The sequence below is a fragment of the Anomaloglossus baeobatrachus genome, chromosome 5 (assembly GCF_048569485.1).
Source record: "Anomaloglossus baeobatrachus isolate aAnoBae1 chromosome 5, aAnoBae1.hap1, whole genome shotgun sequence".
NCBI classification, from domain to species: domain Eukaryota; kingdom Metazoa; phylum Chordata; class Amphibia; order Anura; family Aromobatidae; genus Anomaloglossus; species Anomaloglossus baeobatrachus.
The window spans coordinates 560,187,469-560,201,267 of record NC_134357.1 but is presented as its reverse complement, the minus strand read 5'-3'; the positions used below and the strand labels follow the sequence as shown (position 1 = coordinate 560,201,267).

Here is a 13,799-nt window from a genome sequence, read left to right as displayed (position 1 = left end):
CACCCACATAGCCAGCCCTAAGCACCTCATTTCTGGGTAAGGTGGTCTGAGGTTTTTCAAATTCTTTTTTTGCTATATACACTACATCTGATTACGCTGTTATTACCCCGAGTGTGTGCGTTCAAACTGCAAGTGGCTTACACAAGACTGAGCACCGAGCGTACCTGAGCACAGCGCTGCTCTAGTTCGCCTCTGCACTGAGGTGACCATCTTATCCTACGAAGTAATAGGACATATGTAGAATATCTGATAGGTGTTGGATGGCTGCATTTGTATCTGTACTGTCTGGTGTATAGCAGCTTTTCTCTACATGTAATGTAGAAAATTTTTTTTTATCTTTTAATGGCCACTCCGCATCTGGAGATTTTGTAATTGTGTCCTCCTGTCTATGAGCATTGTAGTCCACAAATATACAAAGTATAATTTATTGACCAGTATAAATAATATGGAACTTGTATACCTAATATATAAAGCTGAGTGTATGTGTGTATGTCTGCTAAAGGAATCCGCACCGTCACATTTACAATCACAAAATTTTGCACAGACACTCCATGTGACCCAGGGAACGTCATAGACTATGTTTGGGCGGGAAAATTTAACTCCACGCTTTACAATTACTCTCCAAAAATCCTGCCGCTATTTAACTGAATGGAGGTGGAAGCTATAGATTATTAATAGCAACTGTCAGTGGTTGCTATAGGAACAAAATAAACTGTTAGTATAAAAAGCTTATGTGTGAGGTAATAACATGTTGGTGGAGAGACGGATAGAGAGAGACAGCCGGGCAAAGAGAGAGACAGACACAGAGATGGAGACAGATAGAAACAGACAGGCAAGGAAAGAGAGACAGACAGACAGCGACACACAGACAGAGACTGGGAGAGAGACAGTTACTATCCCGGGCAACGCCCGGGTACTACAGATAGTTTCACTATAAACTGCAAATATCCCATTTCATTCTCCACCTGACAAGCACAGTGAACACTACAGTAGATATAGAAAGTCTACACACCCTTAAAAAATAATAATTCAAAAATTATATCAGTTAAGAACTTTTTCCACCTTTTAATGTCGCCCATATTCTGTTCAATTTAATTAAAAAATAAACTGAAAACATTTTGATGAGAAAAAAAAAATAAAATAATGTGGTTGCAAAAGTGTGAACACCCTCTCATAATTAGGGATGTTGTTGTGTTCCGAATTAGCCAATAACATATACATTCATATTACATATTAGTCAGTACACGGCTGCCATCAATAACAAGGATTCTGACTAACCCCATCTAAAATGCTGCTGTTCTTGAAGGATTTTCCTGACACTTTATTTGTTGCACTTTACAGTAAAAGCCACAATGCATAAACAGCTGACAACACAGCAAAGAGATCTCATTGTGGAAAGTTATCAGTCAGGAGAATAGTACAACATATTTCCAAGCCTTTAGTAAGTACAGAGAGAACTTTGTCACCTAGAACAAGACTTCTTCTAAAAATAGATGCATAGAAAATTGGATTGTGAATCTATAAAAAGCCTACAGCAACAATAAAGGGAATCTTTCACCAGGAAAATCCAGTGTCATCTGCAGACACCATGTTATAGAGCCAGGGGGTTAGTAGATTGATAAATAGTTTTGTGCAAAAAGATTCACTATATGTTGTGTTTTAATCAGTTAGACCTTGGCATTTTCTGCGATTTTTGGTCTAGTGGGCGGTCCTATCAGTGATTGACAGCTATCTCTGCAGAAGTGTGCGCCTATTCCACTATAAACTGCAATTCCCCGTGTCTAGGATGTACAGGAAACCTCTTACATCTTATTTTTAGGATAATAAGTTTTGTTCCTTTTTCTTAGTCCCACATTGTAGCAGCTGCTGAATGAGAAGAATCTGTGACTTCTCTGCATTTAGTGGTCACTACTCACCTGGGCGGTTATCTGTAGGAATCTCCTCTTTACTCCGCTCATCACCCCTCACATATGTCTCTGTAGTATTAATATGGAGCAGATCTTCACCCTGAAACAAATATTGTAAAAGTCACAGACAGATGGAGAAGTCCCATCTATGATCAGCTCTAATCCTGCCATCTCCACCGCTCTCATTACACAAGTATAACACATATAATACTGGAGGATAAAACAAGACTGAGCACAAGACCTTCACAGCCGTCTACACATCATAGGGAGATTTCATGGCACCTTCTCTCCATCTACCTGATGATCCTGAGGAACATCGGGCTCTTCTTGTTTACAGTCCTGTGGGAGAAGAGGACGGGGACATCTCTCTGGTGTTGTCCTCTTACTGGATAGACCTGGAGGAGACACATACAGGGACTGAATTCATTCCTTACATACAGATAGTTATAGGCCGTGTGTATTTAGTCCTGTCTATTACCTGGTGATGTGAGGGGCTGGGGAACCTCCATCATGACGTCCTTGTACAGATCTTTGTGTCCTTCTAAATACTCCCACTCCTCCATGGAGAAATAGACGGTGACGTCCTGACACCTTATAGGAACCTGACACATACAATGATACCGTCACCCCCGATCCCTCCATAGCGTTACTGTATAATGTCCCAGCATTCCCAGCAGTGTCACCTCTCCAGTCAGCAGCTCAATCATCTTGTAGGTGAGTTCTAGGATCTTCTGGTCATTGATGTCCTCATGTATCGGGGGGTGAGGTGGAAGCCCCGTGATTGGGCTCAGGGGTCTTCCCCATCCCTCAGACACAGGGTCCTGACAGCGCTCACTAGAGGTCTTCTTCACTACTGTGTAATCCTGGTTATGGAGAGACACAGTAAGAAATCTCACTCCAGACATTTCCAGAGTCCTCACCTCTCCAGTTCTGTCCATCTGTTATTCCCATAGATAAGAATGGTGTAATGTGACGTCATCAGAATCTCTCACCTCTCCAGTAAGCCGGAAGAGGATCTCTAGGGTGAGGTGTAATATCCTCTCCGCCATCTTGTCCCTGTCCATATCCATCCTTCACGGGGCAATCAGGAGAATGCTCTTCTATAGAGCGATTGTTCTCCCCCAGCATCTAATGTGTATGGAGCCTGAGCCCAGTAATGGGGAATCTCCACACACCTCCTCCTGCAGAGCCGCACACTAGATATATGGCTGCTCTGTGCTTCCAGGACCTGTGATGATGTCACATGGAGGGGAGGAGTCAGGGGTCACATGATCAGCTCCTCAGTGTATGCAGGACGAGGGGAAGGTTGTGTGGGGTCAGGAGGGATTTACAGTGTGGATGTAGCGGAGCCGTGTGTGTATGATGTGTGCGGAGCAGAGCCGTGTGTGTATGAGGTGTACGGAGCGTAGCCCATACCTCCCAACTTTTAAAGAAGGGAAAGAGGGACAAAGTTTGCGGCGCGCAACGTGCGGCAATTTTTAGGCCACGCCCCCTAACCACACCCATTTTACAAATGGCCACACCCATATCCACTCCCCAACTACACCCATCCAGCAAACTGAATCTGCAGAAGCTGTCCGTGATCGCTCTGAGCCGCCACAGATCAGCAATGTGCAGAACAGGCAGGGAGTTAACTACAGGGTGTGCAGGCAGCTAGGACCTAGGAGAGCTGAACAGGGTGCGCAGGCGGCTAGGACCTAGGAGAGCTGAACAGGGTGTGCAGGCGGCTAGGACCCAGGGGGAGAGCTGAACAGGGTGTGCAGGCAGCTAGGACCCAGGAGGAGAGCTGAACAGGGTGTGCAGGCGGCTAGGACCCAGGGGGAGAGCTGAACAGGGTGTGCAGGCAGCTAGGACCCAGGAGGAGAGCTGAACAGGGTGTGCAGGCGGCTAGGACCCAGGAGGAGAGCTGAACAGGGTGTGCAGGCGGCTAGGACCCAGGAGGAGAGCTGAACAGGGTGTGCAGGCAGCTAGGACCTAGGAGAGCTGAACAGGGTGCGCAGGCGGCTAGGACCTAGGAGAGCTGAACAGGGTGTGCAGGCGGCTAGGACCCAGGGGGAGAGCTGAACAGGGTGTGCAGGCAGCTAGGACCCAGGAGGAGAGCTGAACAGGGTGTGCAGGCGGCTAGGACCCAGGAGGAGAGCTGAACAGGGTGTGCAGGCAGCTAGGACCTAGGAGGAGAGCTGAACAGGGTGTGCAGGCAGCTAGGACCTAGGAGAGCTGAACAGGGTGCGCAGGCGGCTAGGACCTAGGAGAGCTGAACAGGGTGTGCAGGCGGCTAGGACCCAGGGGGAGAGCTGAACAGGGTGTGCAGGCAGCTAGGACCCAGGAGGAGAGCTGAACAGGGTGTGCAGGCGGCTAGGACCCAGGAGGAGAGCTGAACAGGGTGTGCAGGCGGCTAGGACCCAGGAGGAGAGCTGAACAGGGTGTGCAGGCAGCTAGGACCTAGGAGAGCTGAACAGGGTGCGCAGGCGGCTAGGACCTAGGAGAGCTGAACAGGGTGTGCAGGCGGCTAGGACCCAGGGGGAGAGCTGAACAGGGTGTGCAGGCAGCTAGGACCCAGGAGGAGAGCTGAACAGGGTGTGCAGGCGGCTAGGACCCAGGAGGAGAGCTGAACAGGGTGTGCAGGCAGCTAGGACCTAGGAGGAGAGCTGAACAGGGTGTGCAGGCAGCTAGGACCTAGGAGAGCTGAACAGGGTGCGCAGGCGGCTAGGACCTAGGAGAGCTGAACAGGGTGTGCAGGCGGCTAGGACCCAGGGGGAGAGCTGAACAGGGTGTGCAGGCAGCTAGGACCCAGGAGGAGAGCTGAACAGGGTGTGCAGGCGGCTAGGACCCAGGAGGAGAGCTGAACAGGGTGTGCAGGCAGCTAGGACCTAGGAGAGCTGAACAGGGTGCGCAGGCGGCTAGGACCTAGGAGAGCTGAACAGGGTGTGCAGGCGGCTAGGACCCAGGGGGAGAGCTGAACAGGGTGTGCAGGCAGCTAGGACCCAGGAGGAGAGCTGAACAGGGTGTGCAGGCGGCTAGGACCCAGGAGGAGAGCTGAACAGGGTGTGCAGGCAGCTAGGACCTAGGAGGAGAGCTGAACAGGGTGTGCAGGCAGCTAGGACCTAGGAGAGCTGAACAGGGTGTGTAGGCAGCTAGGACCTAGGAGGAGGACTGAACAGGGTGTGCAGGCAGCTAGGACCCAGGAGGAGAGCTGAACAGGGTGTGCAGGCGGCTAGGACCCAGGAGGAGAGCTGAACAGGGTGTGCAGGCAGCTAGGACCTAGGAGGAGAGCTGAACAGGATGTGCAGGTGGCTAGGACCCAGGAGGAGAGCTGAACAGGGTGTGCAGGCAGCTAGGACCCAGGAGAAGAGCTGAACAGGGTGTGCAGGCAGCTAGGACCTAGGAGAGCTGAACAGGGTGCGCAGGCGGCTAGGACCTAGGAGAGCTGAACAGGGTGTGCAGGCGGCTAGGACCCAGGGGGAGAGCTGAACAGGGTGTGCAGGCAGCTAGGACCCAGGAGGAGAGCTGAACAGGGTGTGCAGGCGGCTAGGACCCAGGAGGAGAGCTGAACAGGGTGCGCAGGCGGCTAGGACCTAGGAGAGCTGAACAGGGTGTGCAGGCGGCTAGGACCCAGGAGGAGAGCTGAACAGGGTGTGCAGGCAGCTAGGACCTAGGAGAGCTGAACAGGGTGTGTAGGCAGCTAGGACCCAGGAGGAGAGCTGAACAGGGTGTGCAGGCAGCTAGGACCTAGGAGGAGAGCTGAACAGGATGTCCAGGTGGCTAGGACCCAGGAGGAGAGCTGAACAGGGTGTGCAGGCAGCTAGGACCCAGGAGGAGAGCTGAACAGGGTGTGTAGGCAGCTAGGACCTAGGAGGAGGGCTGAACAGGGTGTGCAGGCAGCTAGGACCCAGGAGGAGAGCTGAACAGGGTGTGCAGGCAGCTAGGACCCAGGAGGAGAGCTGAACAGAGTGTGCAGGCAGCTAGGACCCAGGAGAAGAGCTGAACAGGGTGTGCAGGCAGCTAGGACCTAGGAGAAGAGCTGAACAGGGTGTGCAGGCAGCTAGGACCCAGGAGGAGAGCTGAACAGGGTGTGCAGGCAGCTAGGACCCAGGAGGAGAGCTGAACAGGGTGTGCAGGCAGCTAGGACCCAGGAGGAGAGCTGAACAGGGTGTGCAGGCAGCTAGGACCCAGGAGGAGAGCTGAACAGGGTGTGCAGGCAGCTAGAATCCAGGAGGAGGGCTGAACAGGGTGTGCAGGCAGCTAGGATCCAGGAGGAGAGCTGAACAGGGTGTGCAGGCAGCTAGGACCCAGGAGGAAGGCTGAACAGGGTGTGCAGGCAGCTAGGACCCAGGAGGAGGGCTGAACAGGGTGTGCAGGCAGCTAGGATCTAGGAGGAGAGCTGAACATGGTGTGCAGCTAAGGGTATGTTCACACATCAGGTTTTTGCTGTGCGGCACAATCCGGCGCTTTGCGGGAAAAACACATCTGGGGGTTTTTTTGCCGCCGGGTGCGGTTTTTCCTCATAGACTTTTATTAGCACCGGATTGTGCCGCATGTACTTACGTTTGATCCGGTTTTGCCGGATGCGGCAAAAATCGTCACTCTGGCAACCGCACAAGACGCAGAGAGGAACGTTTTTTGCCAGCGTCAAAAAAATGCATAGCGCCGGGTGCGGCGCTGTGCGGCATGGTGCATAATAAAAGTTTATGCGAGCCAGATACGGTGTCATGCTTCAAACGCCGGAAGCATGTACCGTATCCGATTTTTACTTCTGAGCATGTGTCGCGGGCGGGGAGGAGGGTGTCAGCACTGCGCTCACCCCTCTGCTCGGGTCCGGCTGCTGCTGCTCAGTGGTGGCTCGAGCGGTGGGCCGGATCCCGGGGGCTCTCGAGCGGCACTCCTCGCCCGTGAGTGAAAGTCGTAAGGGATTTGGGATATGTCTATTGTCCGTGACGCCACCCACGGTTGTGGTGATTGGTTGACACCACCGCTGCTCTGTATGGGGATCCCGGGAGTGATGGTGTGAAGCAGCAAGTTGTTGTGTTGCCCCTCCGTGGGTAGGGGTTGGTGATCCCGGGGCCCAGTGAAGAGTTGGGAGATGCAGGGCTTGGTGGGCGCAGGGACGCGGGGGCAGCGCTGTGCCTTGCGGCACTGTGGTACTCACTCAGCCTGAGACGATGACACAGTTCTCGATAAAACACATGGCTGGAAAGACGGTTCCCACGGACGGCTGCACTTGCTTTCCCCAGTAGGTGACGGTGATGTCCCTTTTGTCCTGCACCTATGTGGTTGATGGTTTCGATGGGTTCCCACCGGTAACCCGCTCCCCGGCTTCAAGCTGGACCGGAGGAGCTCTACTCTTTGCCCGCAGGCGCTGGCCCTCAGAAACTGGTGCCCTGGCGGTGGCGGTGTCTCTGCTTTAATGGTTGGGCTGTTGCCTTCAATTGGGACTTGGTTGTTGGGAGACAGCCGTCCCCTTCACTGAGGGATTTGGCAAATTATGGCAACTCCTAGCCTTGCCGGGGTCCGAGAGGCCCCTGCCCTGGTGCTGACTGTCCCTTGTACACTGCTCCAGACCGCCGGGCCACCACCCGTCCGCGGTCCTTCCAGGAACTTCCGAACAGTCACCCCTCCGGACAATCACCGCCGTTGCTGACCTTGCTGACTCTGTCCTGGACACAGCTGGACCAACTTCAGGCTTTTCTACTCTCACTTTTACTCCTTTTCTCCAGTTTTCTCCTTTGCTCCTCCACCACTTCACTTTCACTTCACTTAGCTCCTCTACCACTTCACTGTTTACTCCTTCTTGTCCAAACCCTATCTGCCTGGTTTCTTCCCGCCTCCAGGGCTGTGAACTCCTCGGTGGGCGGAGCCAACCGCCTGGCCCACCCCCTGGTGTGAACATCAGCCCCTGGAGGAAGGCAACAAGGATTTTGGTTAGCTGTGATGTTCCTAACTGGGGTGTAGGGTGTGGTGGTGTGATGACCTGTGACCCCTGGCTTGCCCAGGGCGTCACATTCCCCCTTAGCAAAATGCAGACCGTCCGCGGGCTGCCCATCCAACACCGGTTTTATTTTTCTGAAAAATATATAACATTGTAAAACGGTAACATATATACATTTTTATTAATTCTTCCCATAACGGGAGGCACTTTTACTTAAACGTTGCAAAACGGTTCACGGTTACGGTTTCCGCTCTCTCCCACCCAAGCAACCTGGCCCTGATGCTGCCCCTAAAGCCCAGGCAGCACCCCTTGTCCCAAGTCCAGCACAAATTACCCGAGCGGGATCTGTCCTTCCCCTCCAGAGGGTAGCCACCGGTTCCTTTGGTGGCTGGGCCCCAGCCTGCTCTGCTGAGGGCCCTCCCTCCAACCTGCCTCTCCGGAGGCGGCAATGCGGAAACGGTAACGGTAAACAACTTATTTACAAGCCACTAACGTTTGTGGTTGCCCTGCAAGTTCTCGGGCTTGTCCATGAGCAGTTCCTCATGCAAAACTTTTTAAACGGTCCCCACGGGGACAACGGTGCCGGCTCCGGCCGGTTCAATCACTGTTAGACAATCAGATGACTTCTTCGGTATGATTTTCAGCTATCATCATTTTTCAACTTTTTCAAACAAAAACACAACTTCACACAGTGGTGGTCCCAACGGGGACTGCTGCAGCGGGCATCCGCTGCCCTACTCCGGACTTTCAGCCTCATCCGAGGGAGGGGGTGCAGAACCCACTCGGCTCTCCTGGCTGCCCCTTAGTTTTACATCCAGGGCAAACCACCCTCTCTCTCCACAGTGCCGGGTATACTGGACAATGTCACCCGGCATTAGGTTGCGGCCGGGATGCTCTTCAGGCAGGTGGGCATTTACATCCCGCCGGGCTACAAACACTTCGGCCTCCAGGCCCGGTTCATAAATAAACCCATAGCCCCGGCGGACATCAAACCGCCTCACCTGCCCCTCGTACAGCGGACCCCGGACACGGAACGTGGCCTGTCGGAGATTCTCCTTCTCCCTTATCGCTCGGGCCACCAGCTCGGCCTTCTTCCTCTCCCGTTCACCGATCTCCAGGCCCAGCGGTACCGGCTCCCTATCCCAATATGGCGCTGCTGCGAGCTCCGGCGCACGGGTCGGGCCCCGCGGGACATTCTGGACGTTGCCCACTGTCAGGAATCTGGGCGGCGGGTCCCGCGGTGTCTTGGCCTTGGGCGCTGGCTTACAGCTACAACCCGGCGCTACCTCAGCCGAGGTGTGGGGGATGGGCACAGGGGCTTTCCGCTGCTGGGCCTTCGGCTCGGAGCGGGTCATCAGCTCCGGCTCGGGGGACTTTTCAGGGGACGCCTCCGGTTCAGTCTTTGGGACCTTCCAGGGCAACACCTCCGGTCGACTACGGGCTCCGGCTACAGGTCGGCCCGCCTGGGCGGGGACGCTGGGTATTGCTACCGGTTGCGGTGGTAGCAGGCCTAGTGGCGGGGTCACAGCCTCCGAGACGGGTGGCGAGGGAGAGGGCTTGGACCAGGTCCCGCAGCCGCGATGACCGGCCCTTCCAGGGCATCGGGGCGTGGGTCACTCGCCCTCCCTTCCTCCGCTCCCTCCTCGCGTCTCCGCACGGCCGCTATAACGTCCGCCATATCGGCCTCCCACTCCTCCATGAGGAGCTGCATCTTGACCTGCAGCCTTAGGTAGAGCTGTGCGGTCCGGATTTCCACCCACGCCGCGGTTCCTGGTGCGGGGGCTACGGTGTCGCGGGAAGGCATCCACATGTTGCTGGCGGCTTTTCCCAGGAACAAGATGTCTGCAGAGTCCTGGCGTCCCTGCTTTTATAGCTGCGTTCACATGCAGCCAGCCGCCATTGCGTCCCCCTTAGCTCTTTCCCGGCCCCTCCTCTCTTGGGGCGGAGTTTTGGCCTTCGCGCCTCCACTACTCGAGAAGACGCTCGAGCGGGAACTTTTCGCGCCAAAGATGGCGACTTCCGAAATTTTTGAGCCGGATTCCTCCGGCGGTAACAAGGCGCACCTCTACCAGACGGCAGAGCGGTAAGATCCTGTTCGTGACGCCAAGTTGTCGCGGGCGGGGAGGAGGGTGTCAGCACTGCGCTCACCCCTCTGCTCGGGTCTGGCTGCTGCTGCTCAGTGGTGGCTCGAGCGGTGGGCCGGATCCCGGGGGCTCTCGAGCGGCACTCCTCGCCCGTGAGTGAAAGGGGTTAGGGATTTGGGATATGTCTATTGTCCGTGACGCCACCCACGGTTGTGGTGATTTGTTGACACCACCGCTGCTCTGTATGGGGATCCCGGGAGTGATGGTGTGAAGCAGCAAGTTGTTGTGTTGCCCCTCCGTGGGTAGGGGTTGGTGATCCCGGGACCCAGTGAAGAGTTGGGAGATGCAGGGCTTGGTGGGCGCAGGGACGCGGGGGCAGCGCTGTGCCTTGCGGCACTGTGGTACTCACTCAGCCTGAGACGATGACACAGTTCTCGGTAAAACACACGGCTGGAAAGACGGTTCCCACGGACGGCTGCACTTGCTTTCCCCAGTAGGTGACGGTGATGTCCCTTTTGTCCTGCACCTATGTGGTTGATGGTTTCGATGGGTTCCCACCGGTAACCCGCTCCCCGGCTTCAAGCTGGACTGGAGGAGCTCTACTCTTTGCCCGCAGGCGCTGGCCCTCAGAAACTGGTGCCCTGGCGGTGGCGGTGTCTCTGCTTTAATGGTTGGGCTGTTGCCTTCAATCGGGACTTGGTTGTTGGGAGACAGCCGTCCCCTTCACTGACGGATTTGGCAAATTATGGCGACTCCTAGCCTTGCCGGGGTCCGAGAGGCCCCTGCCCTGGTGCTGACTGTCCTTTGTACACTGCTCCAGACCGCCGGGCCACCACCCGTCCGCGGTCCTTCCAGGAACTTCCGAACAGTCACCGGACAATCACCGCCGTTGCTGACCTTGCTGACTCTGTCCTGCACACAGCTGGACCAACTTCAGGCTTTTCTACTCTCACTTTTACTCCTTTTCTCCAGTTTTCTCCTTTGCTCCTCCACCACTTCACTTTCACTTCACTTAGCTCCTCTACCACTTCACTGTTTACTCCTTCTTGTCCAAACCCTATCTGCCTGGTTTCTTCCCGCCTCCAGGGCTGTGAACTCCTCGGTGGGCGGAGCCAACCGCCTGGCCCACCCCCTGGTGTGAACATCAGCCCCTGGAGGAAGGCAACAAGGATTTTGGTTAGCTGTGATGTTCCTAACTGGGGTGTAGGGTGTGGTGGTGTGATGACCTGTGACCCCTGGCTTGCCCAGGACGTCACACATGCCCAGAAGTGATATAAATTCATTGCTTGTCAGAAAATCAATCAATCACTCTCTCTCAAACTCTCTCACTCACTGACTGACCCACTGACTCATTCACTCACTCTCACCCACTCACCGATCACCGGCGCGGGGCTGCATGGCTGTCACACTACTCCGGCGGCTTCTCCTGATTTGAAAATGCCGGCCGCCCATTATTCAATCTCGTATTCACACCGGCGCCTATGATTAGTTGCAGTCAGACACACCCCGACGCTGAGTGACAGCTGTCTCACTGCAACCACTCACAGCCGCCGGTGGGCGGGTCTATATTGTGCAGTAAAATAAATAACTAAAAGAAAAACGGCGTGCGGTCCCCCCCAATTTTGATACCAGCCAAGATAAAGCCACACGGCTGAAGGCTGGTATTCTCAGGATGGGGAGCTCTACGTTATGGGGAGCCCCCCAGCCTAAAAATATCAGCCAGCAGCCGCCCGGAATTGCCGCATCCATTAGATGCGACAGTCCCAGGACTCTACTCGGCTCTTCCCGAATTGCCCTGGTGCGGTGGCAATCGGGGTAATAAGGGGTTAATCATGGCAGGCGTCTATGAGACACCCCCAATGATTAACCTGTAAGTGAAAGTAAATAAACATATACACCCAAAAAAATCCTTTATTTGGAATAAAAGACAAAAAAACACCCTCTTTCACCATTTTATTAAAATCCCCAAATACCCCTCCAGGTTCGACGTAATCCACAGAGGTCCCGCGACGCTCTCAGCTCTACTACATGAAGCTGACAGGAACGGCAGTAGAACACCGCCTCTATCAGCTCCACGCAGCAACTGAAGGGAGTCGCGCTGTCAGCGGTGACATCACTGAGGTAATGCCGGGTTGTGTGCGGTGAAGATGCATGCAGGGTAGTGCAGGGGTGCACGGTGATAATGCGTGCTGGGTAGTGCCTGCATGTGCGGTGATGATGCGTGCTGGGTAGTGCCGGCGTGTGCGGTGATGATGCGTGCTGGGTAGTGCCGGCGTGTGCGGTGATGATGCGTGCTGGGTAGTGCCGGCGTGTGCGGTGATGATGCCTGCTGGGTAGTGCCGGCGTGTGCGGTGATGATGCGTGCTGGGTAGTGCCGGCGTGTGCGGTGATGATACGTGCTGGGTAGTGCAGGGGTGTGCGGTGATGATGCGAGCGGTAGTGCCGGTGTGTGCGGTGATGATGCGTGCGAGGTAGTGCAGGGGTGTGCGGTGATGATGCGTGCTGGGTAGTGCCGGCGTGTGCGGTGATGATGCATGCTGGGTAGTGCCGGCGTGTGCGGTCATGATACGTGCTGGGTAGTGCAGGGGCGTGCGGTGATGATGCGTGCGGTAGTCCCGGCGTGTGCGGTGATGATGCGTGCGAGGTAGTGCAGAGGTGTGCGGTGATGATGCGTGCTGGGTAGTGCCGGCGTGTACGGTGATGATGCGTGCTGGGTAGTGCTGGTGTGTGCGGTGATGATGCGTGCTGGGTAGTGCCGGGGTGTGCGGTGATGATGCGTGCGAGGTAGTGCAGGGGTGTGCGGTGATGATGCGTGCTGGGTAGTGCCGGCGTGTGCGGTGATGATGCGTGCGAGGTAGTGCAGGGGTGTGCGGTGATGATGCGTGCTGGGTAGTGCCGGTGTGTGCGGTGATGATACGTGCTGGGTAGTGCAGGGGTGTGCGGTGATGATGCGTGCGGTAGTGCCGGCGTGTGCGGTGATGATGCGTGCGAGGTAGTGCAGGGGTGTGTGGTGATGATGTGTGCTGGGTAGTACCAGCGTGTGCGGTGATGATGCGTGTTGGGTAGTGCCGGCGTGTGCGGTGATGATACGTGCTGGGTAGTGCAGGGGTGTGCGGTGATGATGCGTGCGGTAGTGCCGGCGTGTGCGGTGATGATGCGTGCGAGGTAGTGCAGGGGTGAGCGGTGATGACGCGTGCTGGGTAGTGTAGGGGTGTGCGGTGATGATGCGTGCGGTAGTGCAGGGGTGTGCGGTGATGATGCGTGCTGGGTAGTGCCGGCGTGTGCGGTGATGATGCGTGCTGGGTAGTGCTGGTGTGTGTGGTGATGATGCGTGCTGGGTAGTGCCGGCGTGTGCGGTGATGATGTGTGCGAGGTAGTGCAGGGGTGTGCGGTGATGATGCGTGCTGGGTAGTGCCGGCGTGTGCGGTGATGATGCGTGCGGTGATGATATGTGCTGGGTAGTGCAGGGGTGTGCGGTGATGATGCGTGCTGGGTAGTGCAGGGGTGTGCGGTGATGATGCGTGCTGGGTAGTGCCGGCGTGTGCGGTGATGATGCGTGCGAGGTAGTGCCTGCGTGTTTGCGTGTGGGGTCTCTCTCAGCATTAAAAAAAAAAAAAAAAAAAACGGATCCGGCGCATCAGTTTTTCACAATCTGAGACGGATCCGTTGCATTAGGCACAAACCAGATTGTGCCTGATTGGAAAAAAACTGATGTGTGAACAGCAGCTCTGCCAGGCAGGGGATCATGTGGTCGGTAGCTGATAGAAGCATTTGCAATTCTTCTATCTTTGCATATTACCGGCCAGTGCTGTGCACCTGCAGGAGAGGACACAAGTGGTAAGTACACACTGTCTTCTCCCCAATGTCCTGATCTACCGTGGT

General features: G+C 55.3%; 1 protein-coding gene across 1 annotated transcript in view; it reads right to left on the bottom strand.

Moving 5' to 3' along the window:
* LOC142313009 (uncharacterized) overlaps positions 1–13,799 on the bottom strand; it is a 289,249-nt gene that overhangs the window by 173,853 nt on the left and 101,597 nt on the right. The window contains exons 11-13 of the mRNA XM_075351996.1: positions 2,386–2,521; positions 2,205–2,302; positions 1,917–2,007 (exon numbers count right to left, since the gene is read on the bottom strand). Of these exons, the coding sequence (XP_075208111.1) occupies positions 1,917–2,007; positions 2,205–2,302; positions 2,386–2,521 (325 nt within the window). The remainder of the gene's footprint in view (positions 1–1,916; positions 2,008–2,204; positions 2,303–2,385; positions 2,522–13,799) is intronic.